This window comes from Emydura macquarii, unplaced genomic scaffold (assembly GCF_026122565.2).
Source record: "Emydura macquarii macquarii isolate MOO-44397 ecotype Brisbane River unplaced genomic scaffold, CSIRO-AGI_Emac_v2 contig_3477, whole genome shotgun sequence".
Lineage (NCBI taxonomy): Eukaryota > Metazoa > Chordata > Testudines > Chelidae > Emydura > Emydura macquarii.
Window position 1 is genome coordinate 8,127,810 of NW_027133614.1, and position 19,314 is coordinate 8,147,123.

The 19,314-nt window shown below is 39.6% G+C and overlaps 1 protein-coding gene across 1 annotated transcript in view; it reads left to right on the forward strand.

Annotated features, from left to right (window-relative positions):
• Positions 1-19,314, forward strand: part of CDC73 (cell division cycle 73) — a 142,257-nt gene that overhangs the window by 21,707 nt on the left and 101,236 nt on the right. The window contains exons 8-9 of the mRNA XM_067535087.1: positions 10,640-10,738; positions 12,465-12,543. Coding sequence (XP_067391188.1) covers positions 10,640-10,738; positions 12,465-12,543 — 178 coding nt within the window. The remainder of the gene's footprint in view (positions 1-10,639; positions 10,739-12,464; positions 12,544-19,314) is intronic.

Consider the following 19,314-nt stretch of genomic DNA (forward strand, 5'->3'; position numbering starts at 1 on the left):
AGAAGGGAAACTTAATTTCAAGTATCTGAACTACATTTTGTAAAACAAAGGGCTAAATAGACAACGAAACCCTTACCTTGTGCTGAAACAATTATTCCTTAATCGATTCCTTCCTTTCACCCTGTTTTCTGCCCCCAGTCCCAAATAACCTGCAAGTTGAGTATTTGAATTTTTCCTACAGCAGATTTTGATGGCCTGTCTGTAAGCAAAGAGCATTTCCTTTGTTTAGTATGTACTATGAGAGGGTTAGTGGCACTTTTTCTTCCTTTATAAAAAAATAAACTAGTCTGTGCTGGAGCTGGAAGGAAGAGCTGCAAAGTTCACAGGAATATTGGCAGGGAGTCTTTCCATCGCAGTGATTTTTTGATGTACCCAGCTTAAAAACCTTTTCTCACAGCATGCCCAGAAATATTTCTCAGATACTAAGCAGTGTGGTAACTCAGTGTTGGGTTGAACATGTGAGAGTTGTGTGAGGAAGAAATCTCCAAATTGAAATCGAACAAATGCCCTATAATTATGCTTGTGTATTTATGCTCTCCTTTGAAGTAAGCCTCCATTCTCGTGGTAGTAGGGTGTTTTGAGAACTTCGTGAGGTTTTCCACGTTTATTTTTTTCCTCTAGAAGCCATTTCCAATGTACTTCAGTTTAAGCAATAAACTCCAACATTAACTAAAGTGAGAGCCTTTAATCATGTTTTATTGCTGAATATTTTTCCACAATCTAAAGTATGGGATGTTTCAAAGTTAATTTTTCTGAGATTTCTGATGAGATTGAGTCCTACCCACGGAAGTGAGGGAACATTAGCTAGCCCCATTCTTTTCCTATCCTACCCAGTCTATGGGAAGGACTACACCAGAGTACTTCCATGCTGCCTACTTCAACCAGCAAGTTGGAATAGTTGCTAGATCTCTTTTTATGATGCTTATGCTGAGAGTTCCCAGCTACTGTCTTTGTGGATTTCATGGCCCATTTCTTGACATGCCCCTGAATCCCTTCTTTGTTGGGCTCTTTGGGGGTGGTGCTTTCACAGTTCAGGACAACTGTACCTGTATTTCATCTCTGTAGTCCAGCAAGGGCACCAGTTCTCAGGCTTCCAGCTCCCCAGCTGGCATCTCTCTCTTCCTCCTGACTGGGGTATTTCTAGGCACAGTTCACTGCCTATACTATGATATCCCTATCAAGACACGCTGCCTGAACAGGCCAGCATCTCTGCTTTCTCTTCAAAGGCTATGAACAATGTAACTGCTTGTGATTTTAAGTTACCACTCAGCTTTTTCTAAGCAAGCACATTTATTCTTGGGATAGAAGCATTACACAGAAAACCTTTTAAAAACAGCAAAAGAACCTACACACTGGATAACAAACTTACCAGAGATCACCCCCATCTCCACAAGGCCTCTAGTAAGTGTCAGTCTTTCCAGCCCTTCCCTAAGGATTGGGGCCCTCCTGCTGGACAGAAGGAGCTGTCCGTTTGCTGGATCAGAAAGGAAGGCTCAGACTAAACTCAGACTATTTATCCTTCTTTGTCTGTTGGACTCCGGAGAATCCACTTTAAACTAGTATATGCAAGCCTCCCTAGTAGGTGATGCCTCTCTGAAGGGTACAACCTGAGTGAATTTACCTTATTGCCATCCACTGTTCTTACTTCCTGGATGGCTGTGGTTATCCTCCACCATGGAATTACATGCAACTCCTGGCACTCAATGAATATTGTAAGATATCCCAAAGATATTTCAGGAAGTTTCCGTATCGGTCACAAGTGCCATATCTCTCACTCTGGAGAGTGGGCTGTGGCACTAAACAACCCTACTTAAGTGGCATAGAAGGCCTCACACCAACTGTCTATGCCTGGGTGAATTTCATCGTAGGGCAGTAGAATGCCCAGAGGAAAGACTGGAGAGACAAGGTGGATGAGGCAACATCTTTTAGTGGACCAACTTCTGTTGGTGGGAGAGAGACATTTTCGAGCCACACGGAGCTCTTGTTTGAAAGTTTGTCTCTCTCACCAACCGAAATCGGTCCACTAAAAGATATTACCTCACCTACCTTGTTTTTCTCATGCTGGAACTGACACAGCTACAACTACACATGAGTAGAATAGTCTCCCATCATCCCCAGAACAGTATATAATAACGTTAGAAATTTAATATTCTGTACTTTTTTATATAAGGGTATTGTTGCAAGATTCTGTATAGCTGTAGCTGAGTAGGCTTTGCTGTTGCTGTAGCACTTTAATAAGACCTCTTTAAGGTTGTGGGATGAAGCTTGGAAATTTAAAGAAAAAACATTTTGTTCTTTGAGAGTAAAAGCAATTTTATGTATGAGCACTAGGTGGCAGAATTGTTCTGTGCCCCTGAAATTCAGTTGTTGCAGTGAACTTGATATCTGAAACAATCAATAAGGGTGAGGCATGCCCAGTTAAATTATAAACTAGTATCCTTGTTACTAGCTTGTTCAGACTGAATACATTTGTAGTTTAAAAAGGATGACTGTCTAACAGTATGAATGTGAGGTTACTTCACCCTCCTTGTCTCTGTAATATCATGGGACCAACACTGCCACAACAACTTTGCAATTCTCATGGTAGTTTCATTTTATCATCCAAATCCCCATTTCATTCTTACGGGAATTTACTTGGATCTGCATTAGTATTTGTAATGGAGATCAGCATACATATTTTGAATGTAAGTTTCTTGTTTTTCTGGATAAAAACACCCCCAGTATGTATTTTACCTGCAATTAAGAGCCAGATTCCTATGCCCTTACTCACGTAGAGTACTATTCAACTTTACTCTACAAATAGTCCCATTGAATTCCTTGGAACTACTTGTGAAGTAAAGTACTGTCTGAATAAGTGTTTTGGAATTTGGTCCTAAATAAATAAATAAATCACACAGGAGCAGCATTTCTAATAAGAGCTTGTCTACACTGGGGAAATAGCCTAAATAGCTATTGTGGAAGAGCTCTCCATGTGAATGGTTACTCCACATTGAGTACCATTGTGCAGTTTAGATTAATCCACTTCCAAAGTGGATTAACATAAACTGCACAAAAGCACGCTTAGTGCAGAATAATTGTGTCGAAACAGGGAGCTAGCACAGAATAGCTATTGCATTTTAAATTCACACCCTTGCTTATTTCACAATAGCTTCCTTGTGTAGACCAGCCTCATGAGAACCTTAAAGGTAGTCTGTTTTCAATAAATTTGTCTATAGGAAAAAATAGTAATGAAGCAAATGAAGCACACTTTTCTGCAGTTTTAATCATTGTCTTTCTTTGACATATTGTAATGTTTATGGCTGTTTCAAACTCCTGAATTAGTCTTTATTCTGTTTCACGTAAAAATTTCAAATGTCTTTTTCATGTAATACCTTTTTAATATAAAAAGACTAGTGGAATAAAGTATAATAATGCAGAACAAATGAGGTGTGAAATCTGTTCAGCAAAACATAATCCACGCCTATTTAGTGGAAATATCTATCTATATTTTCTGCCCAGACTGTAGTAGGCTATCTTACTGCTGAAACCTCTAACTGGAACCTTAGGAAGTAACACTTGATTCAAAGAGAAGCTTTTTGTGAACGTTAGTGTGTGGTTGTTGTATTTAGACTTCTACAAAATTTAATTCAGCCTCTCATTGTTTCACATTCTTTAAACATCTGACACAATCTTAAAATGTATTACTGTGATGTCGTAATAAACCTCATCCACACTAACCTAACCACAGACTCAGTAGAACTTAGTTGTCAGTGCCTTGGCCTACTTCTATCCTAAAAACCCAACTAAAACAATTGCTTAAATGTGGGTACCTCACACATTAGAATGATGCTTGAAGTGTTGTCCAGCTACCAAGTAGCTAACAAGCCACAATACAGACAAAATCTGCATGTAATATAATTTGACCTAGAGGTCTGCTTGGACCTGAATCAAAGAGGGTAGAGTTGTTTTCTGATCCAAATCTCTCCTCTACCCCTCCAAGCCTGAGTCAGCAACCATTTCCTGCCCATGCGTTTGGAATGGCAGGGTTGTATGTGCTGGTGACAATCTGCCCTGCTGTCTGCCGCCCCCGATGCACTGTGAATGTGGCGGATTGAGAGGTGCTGCATCTCATCGGCACACATCCTGCAGCTGAGGCAGAGCAGTGACGTGGAGGCGGCCGGCAGAAGCAGGGCACACCACTGCTGCAGTGCCAATCCCATAGGCGAGGAGGAGGAGAACTGAACTGATCCAAGCCAGGGAGGGTCTGGGTTGTCTTCTCAAGTGACCTGACCTGGACCCAACACTTGTGGTCGGGTCACAATGGGTTAAGGTCGAATTGTGGGGCTCTAGTTTGACCGACGTCTTACTTGCCACCAGAGACTTCCATTCTGCAGTGAGCTTTCTGCAGGCACTCTTGTATCTTGTAGAAGTGGCACTTGAGTTGGCACCAGTTGGGCAGCGTGTGCACTTCCCCAGGTCATTTAAAAACAAATGGATTATTCTGGAAGTGAAGGTGGACTACTTAGCCTGTGGGGCGCTCTGAAAATAAAAGTCTGATTTAAAAGAAAATGATTAATTTTATTTGCCTGACTTTTATCACATTTTCCTTGCTCCCTATCAGCTGCTGTCCTGTTTTCCCACACTTCTCTCTTCCCTTCAGTCTTTTTTCCCTTTGCTTGATATTTTGGTCACTGAAGGGTTTTTAAAAGAATAAATGGGAAATTCTGATTAACTTTTATTTGCAAACAAGTTTGTCAGTATAACATGATGAATAAATAGCAGGTACAGATGTCCTCGGAAGCAACAAATAGCTTCCGCACAGCTAACAAATGTAACCAGACAAAGAGAAACCACAAATGTTTGGGTTGTCTTTAAATACCAGGGTATTTCCATGTAGTCACTGGATCTTTAAAGCACTTTTCAAGTTACCCAAAGATTTCCATAAAGAAGCCATTATTAGTTTGTGCCCCAAAATGGGGGAATTTTAGTAATTGAAAAGTGCACAATTTGATATTTAAACTAAATTTGGAGCAGAAGCTAGAGGGATTTTCAGAGACCAGTGTGGATAGATATGAAAAGTGAGAGCTTAATGTTGCTTCTATCTTTCAGAAGTGCTAGCTTTGAAGGTCAGCTGTTTGCAGTACTGACTTTTCAACTCCATCTTTTTTCTGTCACACCATTGTAATCTTGCGTTCCAGAACGAGCTCACGTACAACAGTGAGATCCTCATTTGTGGATGTTTACTTTTAATATAGAGGTTGGACTAAAGAGAGAGACAAATATTAATCTTGGTCTTGGGAACCTGTATTTTCACACTGTTGGAAACCTCAGCACAAACATTTTACAGTTCTGCATTTTATTAATGACTGGTAATATAACTTATTTGAGCAGGCTAGGAAAAATTCTATTGTGTGTCTGCATGCAAAACCAAAAACCTGGTCCGGACACATGACATTTTTACTTACTTGCCAGCTGAGAAACTCTCAATCTTTGCTTAAAAATCCTTCACGTGTTGATTGACTGGCGTGTCTGACCTAGGGCTGAAAATGAAAATTGAACTTAGTTTCCCTGTAAATGCAGATGAAATGATTTTCACCCAGACTACTACTTAGGTAAATTCCTCCCTGGTCTCAGCATATTCAGTTTTACCTCCTGGGTTTCAGAAGTGGTTAATGAGTTGTTCAATCACTCCAAGATGCAGTATAGGGTGAAGGGCAAGGAAACTAAGGCATGAAGGCAACTAGTGATATGCTGACACAATTGTAACACAGGGCTTGCTAGAATTGATTTCACAGGTGATACACACAGTATGCTTTAATAGATACCTTTCCCTTCCCACCCCATCAAACAATCCATCACTCCTCCCACACGCTTCCATTCCTAGCCCAGTATCTCTCTATTTCCCTTCCTCAGCATTTCAGATGCTCTTCTAGGTGCTTCTCCTACCTGACAGGTGTTCCTTATGGCAGTAGTGAATGTGTCAGGCATGTATCCTGTGGCCTTTACTGCCAGGGTGGGGGACAGATAACCTTTGACTATGGTGGTGGGGGGAAGGAGGGGTTAGGCAAGGAGAAAGTACACCATAGAGTTGGGCTGGATAGTCAGTTGGAGGCTGAATCCATTTCTGTTTCAGAGGTGGCCAGGTCTCAGCTCACAGATGGCAGTCTTCCTTGCAAGTGGAGGAATTGTCTCCCTTTTCTGATGTAGGGAGTTGGGAGCAGCAGTTCAATCCTAACTGGTTTTGAGTAGTGGATTTATGTGCGTGCTGGAGTTAGACTTGGGGAGCAGAACTCCAGGCTTCCTCTCATTGCTGGGTCTGGACAGACAAGTATCAGAGGCAGGCTGCCATGTCTTCAGAGCTTGTGTTCAGTGCAGAATTTTAACCCTACCTTCTTTCCTCTTCATGCCCTTGTTAGAGCAGCCAGTGGGGGGGTTTGCGCTGATTAAGGGAGCAGGAGGGGAATTCACAGTGCAATAGCTTCTGTGGCCACAGCCAAAACACACCTACAGCTGCCTCAGTGAGCCATAGCTAACAAAGCCCCAGCCACGACTGACCATTGTAACCAGCAGCCCTGACTTTGTGTGTGTTGCCATCTCTTTTCTCCCATACAAAACTAATTCTTGTCTACAATAACACCACTGTACGGAGAGCTGGTCTGACCATTTTGGGATTGAGTAGCCAGATGATCCTTTTGACGTGCACCCCAGATTTAACTGACTTTACATAAGCATTTGTGTGGATGAGTTTTTAGATATCCTTCTGTAGCTAAGCCCAGCTGGAGAATCGGGGGTGGGGGGGGGGGGAGCGGGGAGTTCAGAACTTACTTAGAGATCTGTGGAAATCTCCTGCTGTTCTATATGTCTCTGACTGCATCTTTGATAGTCACGTCTTTATACATGTTGTCAGGCTGACAATATGCTGCTGCTTGTCTCATATCTAAAGAAATAGTGATTTAGTCATGGTTTTTACATTGGATCATGTTACTGAAAGCTATATTCCACTGCAATTTCTCTTTAAAGAGACTCTTTTAACTTGCATTTAAATACACTGTAGCATCTACATGCACGTATCTTTGCAGTCATAAACGACTGAGTATTTTCTAGTTTAAAAGGATACTGTTTCAGAACAATAAATCGAAAGTAGCTTTGCTTTGGTGTTCAGGCATGCATTGCACAGGTGTGACACGCTGTACCCCATGTACACTCTGATGGTGTGATTTGTGTATCATTCATGTTCACCCTTACAGTGTAACTGTGTATTGTATGATGCAAAGTATGGCATGTAAGGTGTTTTTGGAATGCTCATGACATACTGAACATTATTATTATGGTAGCATTTTTCCTGCAGTGTACAGATATAACACTCTGCTAGGTCATATCCCCAGATGTGTGTGTCACATGGCTTGAATAGATGCAGACAAACACAGAGCTGAAGGTACACACCCCGCAGAGGCATGCATACAGGAATAATGGATTTGCCTAAACACTTTTGAGCACTTTGGCTCAAGAGGGAAAAATCACACCCATTACCGGACATTGACTATCACCTGATCCCACGGGGTGTCCAGGAAACTTGCCCATGGGGGGGAGCCTAGTTGCTAGAGGCATTGCAGCCAGCCTGTGTGGTAAGCTAATGTCATAGACTGGAAGCTACTGAAATATTAATCTTAATTTAGGATGCGAGTTATCCTTCAGTTTATTGTAACCAACTCCTTGACTCGTTATTAATCTCTTGATTTATATTAATCTGATTTATATTCACTTAAGTTTATTGACTATAGCAAGATTTTATTTGTTTGTTTTATCTAAAACAGTGCATGTGGATTGAATGTGTGCAGAGACCTCACTTAGAGTGACAGAGCTGGTGCATATCAATGTCTTTGATAAATTGACAGACAAATATAAATGAGCTTGCAGGATGCAGTGTACAGCACTGAACCCTGTAAGATGACAGTTCCCTGGGTTGCATTTGGGACTGGTGGTGTTTGGTGAGAGTCTATCCATGAGTAGCTGGCCAGAAGTGCTCCTTCACTAGGTCAGGGACCCATTACTTGCAGGAGGCTGAGAGTGGACTGACCCAGAAGTGGGTGATTGACACTCCAAAGTGGAGTAAGTCGGGGTCCAGGAGTGAGGAATTGGGATGACACAGCTACACCCCAGTCCAGATTGCAGGGGGGAATGTCACAGCAGGCCATCCATTCCAGGCTATTCTTGTAAGCAGATAGGCATTGTTCATACAAAGATCTTGTTCTGATTGGAGAACTTGAGACTTCTATTACAGGCTCTTTTAGTAGGACAGTGTGATTGATGGATGCTTGCATTGACAGACAAACCTCCAGTGCTCCAGGATTGGTGGTTGTTAAATCACCCAGTTTAGAAACTGGGAAATTCTCTGAAGCTCTGCTAAAAATGCATACTTGGAATTATTTTTTCTTAATGGATTCATGTTTGAGTGTCAACACTGTAGTCCTTTAATGAAGGTTTCTGCTCAGATTTCTCCACCCGAAAGAACTTTCAAATCGGTTTTGAGAGAAGTTCCTTTAAACTTTTTCTTTCAAAACAACCATTTCAATTCAAGGAAATCCTTATCCCTAAGAACAACTTTCTGGAGAGGAAGCATTGGAGTTAACTGACAACCTATTCACTAGAGCCAAGTAAATTAACTTTGAACAGATTTTGCATTAGTGTTTTGTTCCTTAACATCTCGTTTAGGTGATTTCCTATAGATTGATTCCGATTCAGAACTCTTTCTTGCTCTGCCTTGATTGGATATCCAGTTTTTAGTGTTAATACCAAATATGTTGACCTAGAAATGTATATTACTGTGGGAGAATCTTCTGGGATTTTTAAACTCTTGTATTTCCGAGGTATAAAAACTGCTGTAACACTTACAGAAAAAGCTAAGTGTGTGATGCAAAATATATTTAGCTGTAATTAAATGATATACAGTATATTTGAGAAGTGATGCATTTAATGCATAGGTAAATATATTTGTGTATTTGTTTACTGTACTTTATTTGTTAATATCTTAATTTTTCAGTGCTGACTAGGGAAAAGCCATCGTGCTATAAATGGTTTATAAGAAGTTCCTTTTACTTTTGCAATCATTTTACAGAACTAAGGTTTATCAGTAATGAAGGACATCTGTTGTGTACATATGTCATTTGCTTAATTTGAGGTGCATCTTGACTGTTGATGCAAAGCGTTAAGTAGGTGCCAAATTAGCATTTATATTCCTATTTTGAAACACAGAAAATAATCCTAGAAATATTATTTAGTACAGAACATCTTAAAACACTGGATAAAACATAATAGGAAACCTGTCCAATAGTAAATTAGGGGCTGGGGTACACGACACATGAATGAATCAAAATTCTTAGAATGAAATCTTTGTCTGAGTAGAGAGATTCAAATGCCTTTTAATATAATTTTCTGTACTTGCCTTCCTACATTCAGTACATATAGAAACTATTTCAAATATTTTTTTTTGTTCATCACAATAGTGAGGTGCCAATTCAAAATTAAATATTAAATTTATAATCTCTTTATAATCTGAATCTACTCCCATCTGCACAGTTAACCTAACTCAAAAACTTGTACCCATTTATTTTAAAGTTGTAGACATGGCTGTTTTCCTCCCTCTAGAAGAACATGATTTCAGAGCAGGCATCTCTCTTTGCTTGCCAAAAGTGTTCTGCTCTGCCTTGTTTGCCCTGGTGGTTTTACTTTGAGAACAGATGGAGTTCTGGCCACTTGAAACTGTTATGACAAACCATGGGCTGAGCTGGTTTCAAATAACTGGATTCATAAGGTTAGTTAGGGCTTTATGTACAACCAACATCTTGTATTACATCCATAAGCAGACTCAGAGCTGGTGAAACAAACCTTGTGTTCATAGTGGCTTGCCTCTAATAAAAGGAGAGGGGGGATTCTTCCATAACTAAAGTTTTTGAGTAGTTATGCTGTTAGTTGAGCATTTCTTAAAATACTCCAGCCTGGAGGTGAGAGTAGCAAAGGAGAGGACTGCATTGAAGGAGTTAGCCAAAGATGGGAAGGCACTTCATACTGCTGCTGTGACCTGGGAATCTAGGCGCACCCACGGGTCCAGTAAACTCTTTTGATTACAAACCCTCGAGATAAGAGAAGCCATGCTATCTCAGTTAAGTAGCAATTATAATCGGATAGCTTTCTCCTTCCTGCCAGCATCATTGAAATTGACACATCAAATCAGACCAGTAATCAGTCTAGTTGGGGTATATCACCTTTGCTTTGAGTTTGACGGCTGGCTTTCAGCCAGAGCCCTATGTTATGGAAAGGAAGAAAATCTTAGAATCTAATTTCAATCAGGAGAGCATAGTGTTTGGTACTGACAGACTTATGATTCCTGAACTCAGTTGTCTCCATATCTCTGAGTGGTCTCACCTCAATTGAACAGATAGGGTGATGTGATGGAAATCCATGAGAAATGTGAGAGTTCTTGCATGACGATTCAGTTCTTTAGATCCTCCCAAAAAGCAGTGAACGAAATCACCGTAATTGGTATGCAGTTTTCCTCTGTGTTTACAAGTAGGCATACGTTCTTTGAAACGCATGTATTTCTAGTGCTCCGAGCAGCTTAGATGGTCAGTGGGATTTCATAAGTGTCTAACTTGTTTTCCAGAATTTTGCCAAGAATATTTTTGCAATTCTTCAGTCAGTAAAAGCCAGAGAAGAAGGTCGTGCACCTGAACAGAGACCTGCACCGAATACAGCACCAGCGGTAAGAATAGCTCTTCTTATTATGGAGGTGCTGGTCATGGCTCCATAGCTGAGGTTGCCTTGAGTAAATAATGGCAAGAATTCTTCTGAAACTACTTTTTACTTTGTTTGGTTCTGATTGAATAAATTACAGTAACTTTTCATGCAGAATTTTTCCTTAGACCATCCTTACCTTAAATTGTATATAGTGGTATTGGAAGAATTGAATATGCTTCATTTGTTCAATATGTGTTTGCTACTTACAGACTGAACAGTTCATGCCAACTACTGTATGTACCAACCATTCGCTAGCATTCTGCAGCTACTTGGCAGAGGCTATCGCCATTTCCAGCAAAATGCCTTGCTAACTGTATTTTTTTGACAGATGAGGTAGCAAAATGTTTAAGAATCTGGAACATGACTCATGAGCCTCAACAGATTGAACCAGCTTTCCTATGCCTGTGTCAAATCAATAAGACAGATAAACCTGAACAATAAAAACGTATATCTAGGCATTAGATCAGTGGTCCTCAGACTGTGAGGTGTGCCTCCCTAGAGGGGCGCCCCGGAACTTTGAGCAGGGGTGTATGTGGCATGTCTGGGCCAGCTTCCATGGGGGGGGGGGGTAGGGGGAGCTTCACCCAGCTCTGTTCTGCTGCCCCTTCTGCCCCACTATGGCCCCAGCCGCAGCTCTGCTTGGCCCCCTCACCTTCCTCCCATCCCCGCCCAGGTCCAGCCCCAGCCGTAGCTCCGTTCTGCCCCCACCTCCTCACCCAGGTCTGGCCCCAGCCGCAGCTCTGCTCTGCCCCTTCCTCCCCCGCCCAGCTCTGCGTTCAGCCCAAATTCCTCTGCTGAGCTAACTGTGCAGGAATGGGTGGGGGGACAGGGAGCGGACAGATTGCATTACTGGTAAGGGGAGTCGTGACAGGAAAAGTTGGGCACCACTGCATTAGAAAAAGAATTGTTTTGAATTGTGATGTTTACTGTTGAGTTTTATGAAACTTAACTATTCTTGAACTCCTAATGGTAATCTGCTATGAAAGCCAGTTAGTCTTACGTCGATTTATTTTTATGTCCCTTTGTTACATGCCAATATAGCAGATTGGAGTGGCAAGATGAATTTCAACATTTAAATGCTTGCCTTACACTGAATTTCATAAATTGTTCATTGGACTATTCAAACATACTGTTTGGAATGATTGTAACTGTGTGACTAAGTCACCTACGTAAAAGATGCATGAATTGATATTTAGTGCATCATTAAATTGGCAGCATTTTGAAAGTGCATTTTAAGTATGCCTTTTTTCCTCCCAATTTAATCTTGTTCTATAGGTTCAGCATCACTTTAGCTTAATTTTTGGTTCACTCTTTGCCATATGTTGTCAGATGACCATTCATTCTTGAGCCCCAACATGTTAGCAAATACATGAGATTGATAATTATGGATTTCATTCATTTTACTCAGTTAACATGGCTTTCTATTGTTACTTCTGTCTTGCTTTCAGAATGTTGTCAGTTCTCTAGATTTGCATGTCACTAAGTATTTTTTTTTAAACCTACTATCTTAATAAGGGGTTAAAATGAAGTATATTAATTAAAAGTACAAATCTGTCTGAAAACTTCCACCTAGTTAACTGCTCAAAACTGTAAAGTTTACATACATTTTAGTTCTTGAACTTTGGAAAATATTGTGTTATGCTACACATCTCAAAAGGATGTTAATTATCTTGTTTGCTAATTTGTTTTAGGATCCCACTTTACGGAATAAGCAGCCTATTCCAGCTGCCTACAACAGATACGATCAGGAAAGATTCAAAGGAAAGGAAGGTAAGCTGATCTCACAATGCTAATTAGTATTAAGGAAACATTGCATTTGAGAACTGAAAAGTAGAAACTGACTAGTCTGCTTTTACTGTCAAAAGCTGAATAAATTGCAAACTATAAGCCCATAAATGGTGACTGAAATGTCTTCACACACAGTCTCTTACATTAACACAAGCTAGGAATCTTATTTATTAAAATAATTTTTTAGCCTTCACCTTTAAGAAACAGACTATCTATTTAAAAACAAAACCTAAATGTTAAACACTTTTTTGGTTCAGTTTCAAGGCACAGACAGTCCCTTATGTATAGTGTAAGCAGTTTCAATTCATAAGGCCTGGGTACGTAGCATATATTAGTCAAGCCAATAATCAATTTTCAATACTAATTAAAAAATAATTTGATAGAGCATCCTTTAAATAGTATGTCCTGAAATTAAAGAGGGGAAAAATCCTTTTTTAGAAAAAACTGAGTTCTTCTGTTTCTCAATGGGTGCTTAGAGTATTTTGATCCAAGTACATAATATGTTCAGGTCCATTCTTCTGTCCCCTACCTGTACTCTTTTTACAAACTCCTCTGCCTGTTGCCTCAACCATTTGACACTGCTTTACTGCTCTCGCAACATCTGGGAAGGGTGTGTACCATTAAGAAAATGCAAACATAGTGTTATCAAATGCACAAAGTAAACTAGAAAGACTTGAATTTCAATTACAATAATTTGAGAGGTTATTTGTAATGATGATATGTTAACAATTTTCTGATAGATATATGGGTTTTTGTAGTTGGTGTGCCTTTAAATTTTCAAGAAAGAGTTGAGCTCAGAAATGAGCCCTGCGTTCGAGGAGAAGATTCACGCAATATAGAGTATATAAAATCACTGATCAGCTTCAGTTTCCATCGTGGTTAAACTTGTGTAAACTTTTATGGAATTAAATTCAACTAAATTGTCTTCTACGCCTTTTCCTTTTCCTCACTCTTGAACATGGACTGAATTAATGCTGTCTTCTCATATATTGAAAATCATAAGAATAACTTTTTGCAAATGCCAAGGCAAACTTCCTAAATAATATTCTGAGTGACCTCTTCCCTCTTTAAATCTCAGAATAAGAGTTGTCGTCATCTTCTTTTTTTTTTAAATTGAAACCTGTCTGTGAGATCAGTAGTAATGGTAGAATGTATGTGCTGCCAGAAGCCGTTTTAACTTGTGGATAGCTGTAGAATTCAATGTATGTCATTAAAGATTTGGCACTGTGCAACTTCCATTCTTACTTAGCTAGTCTAAATAACCTACAGACACTATCCTGTAAAGTAGATGTTGACTCTAGCTGGTTACATTGAAATAACTTTTTTCATACAAAGAAATTAGAAATCACTATTGCAATCTTACTTAAATGTTTAGTTTTTAACTTTGTATTGGAGAGAAGATAAGACATGAGATATGATGCTTGAGGGGATTTTTATGCCGGCAGAATTAATTTTGAGGTCGGATTCTATATACAATTGTGTACCCAAAACTCCCACAATATCATGTACAAGAAGTTCAGGATCAGACCTTCCCACATCCATTTAATTGGTTTGTATGATAGTTTTGCAAATAGGTTTCTACATGTGGTTTTATGATTCTACAGATGAATTTGTGTGTGTGTGTGCTTGCTGTAGTCTGTTTAGATTTAATTTGATCACACATGTGCTTTTAATTTATAGACTTTGACATTGCTGTACTTTTATTCCACTCCCATTGTCTTTATTTATTACTTGCATCGAGGATGACACTAAAAGAAAATGCAGACAGGATATTAGCTAGTTTTAGAGTTCTGAAATTTGTAAATGCAGTCCAGAAGGATCATGCATCCTTTAGAGAACTGAAAGGACAATGCCACATTTCTCCCCTCATATTCTTATTTCTGGGTAGCCTTTTTAAAATCGACAGAGGATTATTTTTTCCTCTTAGTGAAAAATAAGTTCTATTACATTCTAATATTACACTTCTAGCATCTTCTTTGTTTGTCAGTTATGTCATTTATAACTTTCAGTCTTCAAGATTTAACACTTACCTATTCATTTGTTTTATTTGTTGACGAAAATGATAAATAGCTTTTTGGGAGACTTTGTATTGTAATATGTCAGTTTAAATTAGTGGGGGGAGGGGACATAATGCTTAAATGAACATGTGGCTGAGTGGTGTTTTCGCAACGAAACCTCACCATTTTGATTAAACTCCCACTAATGTCCTTTCCTTCCAGATGACCAATTAAACTTTTTCAGTAAGCAAATTCTTCTGGTACACATCTTTATTAAACCGGTGAACATGTTTATGATTCTCTCAGGAGGATGAGTGGCTAATGGAGGAATAGAAAAGAGCCACGTCTACATTTGGCAGGAGAAAGAAACCAGAAAAATTTCTCCAGCTGGTTACCAGAAAGCTAGTTTTTGTTAACCAAATCGGTTTCATCAAGGGGTTGTCATTTGTACAGTAGGGCTCTAGATAACAAGAATAATGGTTATATAGTACTGCAGCTAGAACTATATTTGCCAGAATTCAATATGGACCTCCACTTTGGAATGCATCTTTAGTCTGATCTCCGTGAGTATGTAATCCTGACGATGCATGGAGTTTTGGACTTCTGCTCAGGATTTGAAGTGAAAACGTTAGCACCATTGCTTGTGGTGGCTGTTAGAAGGCTGACCTGAGGTGAGTAAATTAGGTAAAGATTTAGTTTTCCCTCCTTGCTGTATGTGCTGCTGATGAGGGAAGTCTACTGCTGTTCATAAGTGAAATGTAGAAGTCAGTCAGTAAATGGAATGAAAATTGAATTGTTCCAAATATAGCTCTAGCTGCATCATTGTATAACCACTATTCTTATTACCCAGAGTTGTACTGTACGTTGGGCATCCCTTTGGTGAAACCAGAAGAGTAGTCTTAACAGAATCACTTGCCATTGGGACCTTTATGAAGTCCCTTTCTGTCTAGCCATGTGGATGTCAGAATCCTGAAGAATATACTGTGTTCATCAAATCGAAAAATTAGGTGTTTAAAGGAAAATTGTAACGAAATAAAATTTCATCACTTGATTGAATACAAACCAGGACTACTCGATTTTTTTTTTTAAGTTGCCCTACGTAAAAACTGCAGTCTGAAATAAGCAATGAAGCAGACATAATGTCAGTCAGATGTGTCTGCAGGCTGATATAAAGGAATTCTCTACAACTCTTTTTAGATACGTTCTATATCCTTTCAGTTTACTATGTACATCTAAGTAATACCTTTCATCTGATCAAGAGGTCCTGCACAGATCACCTTTGAAATTTTTGTCCTCTGCCCTGTAGCTTTGTAACCAGGTAGCAGGTGGCATGCCAAAGCTAAAAACAAGCAACTCTGCTCTTAGCTGATTTCCTCTCTTTGCTTTGACTCGGTCAGTCCCTTCTCCTTGACCGACCCCAACTCGGCATGATAAATCTGACCAGAATTCATCTGGGACTTCATTGGGTCTCTGAAAGAGCACAGATGTCTGCCTGGGTGGAGCAGTTTGCTGGATCAGTACCTTGGGGAATTCAGTACAGTCCCACCATGTGCCAAGGGTTCTGGCTTTACCTGGACAAGCAAGAGAAAGATAAACTTGGTGTCCTGATTAGCACTGGAAGTAAGGGGTCAACTCCCTTCTTATAGGCTTTCTGGGCTTTGAGTGGGTTTATGCTGCCACCTCTGTGGCTTAGTTGGCCTGTTTGGAGGCTATGGAACACCTTATTGGTTGAGCCCCTTCCTTCTGTCAAGCCCCTGGGAACTCAGTCAGTGCCTGTAATTTCATCTCCACCCTCCTCCATTGCCTTGTGATTGATAGTGTCCACAATTTATTGCTGTTGGACTTTCTGTTCTGCTCTCAGTTCTTCCAGAGCCTTTCTGAGGTTAGGAAGGTGTCTTCTTTTAATGCAAATTGGTACCGATTTTTGTGGGTTTTTCATTTTCCTCAGAGCATGCAGCAAGGGGCTTAGTCTGACTTGAGAAGGAATTGTTCTTCTTCTGCTATAGCAAATTCTTTAGGTGATCAGTAGAGATTAATTGAAGTAAGGGATGGGAAAAGAATGGCAGAGTTGTCATTACAATTCCTGCTTATTAGATAGGTGCAATCTGATTGCTGTGCTGTGCTGTTTTGAAGACCTCATCTTGCAACTCCTGGGTAGAAGGTTGACCCTTGTCTCTAATGAAGAAAGGATGATATGGCAGCCTTTGTCCTAATCTAAGCATTATTTAGTAAGAGGGAGCTAGGGGTGGCACCTTTTAGGATATGGGCTTGGCCTTCATGGAAACTTGCCAGGTGACCATGCTGGATTAGCCCTATTGGGTAATTTGAGGAAGTGAAGAGGGAGTAATCTTCCCTGTTTCTGTTCATGTAACAGGTAATCCCTTCTGCCTGCCTTTTTAAATCTTTTCCTGTGTGGTGTCTTATTTCCTGCGTTGTCTGGACCAGTGAAAGGAATAGTGCATTTTATGTGATTGTACCTAGCCAAAAGTTTATTTTTCTTGTTAAAAAAATCTCGTTTCTTTGACTAGATTCCAGTGATATATAAAAGAATGAAACAATTTGCCTTTTTTCTGGGTAGAACTGATATGTTAAAAGAGAATATACTGCCTCGTTGGCGATTTGTTGCAAGTGGTTTTCTTAATGCTAAGAACTATTGTTCTGTCGTGTGGGAAAGGGAAAAAGTGACTTTCATTTGGGTGTGAGAAGCAAGGTTTGTGGTCATTTGAGCTTCTATGGAATTTACTTCTGAAAGTATTGGAGTAGTTGCTCAGAGAGTCTGATTCTAACTCATGTGACCTTCATCTTTTGAGGCAGAGTTCCCTTTTTCTTGAGTAGAACATTGGAGATCCCAAAAATCTAGATGATGATCTAAATATTTGGGACCTATTGAAAATATTGAGGACAATTTTAAACTTGACTTTATGAACAACAGGGAAGTGATGGATAGCCATATTGCGGGGATTGTTTGCTCATGGATCTTTGATAAGGCAGGCTACTGCATTCTGAACCAGTTGCAAAGTTGCAAGACCTGAAAAAGTTTAAAAGTACAGTTTAGCACACTGCAGTAGTCTGGGGTGGGAAGCAACACCAGCACGAGTGACTGAGGCTTTCTTCTATGCTGTATAGTGCAAATAATGCATGTGTCTTAAAATCAAATCCCACAGTTCTTCATATTTACAATGTATTTATGTATACTGACAGTGAGCCCCTGCTCTGAGGTGCTTATAATCTAAAGACAAAACAGGCACAATAAATCTATCAAGTTGTTAGCGTTGCCTGTGGTTATCTTTTTATGGAGACCTTATGGGGCTTGAGATTCTGGGAGAGATTTGAAGGAAAACAGGGCTTATTACTTGCCCTTGAGGCACAGTAACTCGCAATACCTGAGCCACATAACTGCCATTATCACTAATGGTGATTAATAATTGAGACAAACTTGGATCCTTTAGCACTCCGTCTGCATTCAAATATTCCAACCCAGGTGGGTACTCTAATCTATTCTCTGTATGGCTTCTTTTTGGTTGGGGGAGATTGAGAGTCAAGGGGTCTTCTCAGGTGCCCATATCTTTATAAAAAAGGAAACATTCACATTCTTATTTCTAAAACTACTCCATATCCTCAAAGATAACCGAAGCCATGGCTTTACATCTTTAAAAACAAAAAGCCCTGTGGGCTTAGCAGAGCATGGTAATAAACACTGACAAACATTTAAGCAGAGCACATCAGCCTTTGATAAAGTGCAAATAATTTTTGGAAATGGTAACCATCTGATAAAAATGATAACCTTCACTATATGATGTACTAAACATTCAAGTGGAAAATAGGTTTAAGCTGCAAAAACAGAAACGCTTCATAACTATCAGCAGCTAAATGTCTGTTGCCCTCAGTCTTTTGCTCTATAGTGTCAACTTAATATTCTGCAGGTCATGCAACTTTCATGGCATCCTTTAAACTTGTTATGGTTCTGTGCTATTTCTAGCAAATTAAGCCAGACAGCTGACCTTTAACAATTTGATTTTATTAAAATAAAAAGCTGGTAGACCTGCATATTCATATGTTTCTATTGTGTATCCATTCATTTTGTGGATGAAATCACATACAAAAACGTGGATGTTAAACATATAAATGAATGCATGGTGAACTGCATTTGGAGGATCAGTTGGCCTGGGTGAGAGCAAATCATATTGGGCACTAATGCCAGTCTTGAGAACATAATAGAAAAAAAACAGTCTTCTTGAGTGAAGAGTTGAATATATAGTGAGGCATTCATTCTTGTTACCAACAGGATTGGTTTTTGTATGGTTGCCTCTAATATGCTAACTCTCTTTTAGAAAAAGACAGAAGAATGTAATAATTCATTATAGAAAGAAGAGTGCAGTATGCCCAAACTTGGTGACTACAACACTTTAATCTCCCCAAACGAGGATCTTTTAAGCTACAAAATTCTCCCAACTGTCCAGATTTCTTTTGCTTGTACCATATTTTATAAACCCGCTTTTGCAATTTTAAACCTAAACCTGTTTAGGTCTAAACCTGTTTCAGCCATAGCAATGTGCACTTCTTGGAAAGACTAATGGTTCACCTATCAATTGCACTAGCTACTACTTGCTTTCTATATGGTATAAAATGTCAGGAGAGGGGAAAATCATGTTTTTCATGGGGAAAATTGTGGTTCCAATCCTTGTTATATCTGGATGGCTCAATAGCAGTCTGCCTCATTGCTAAATTTGTATTCATTGAATCACCCACAAACTAC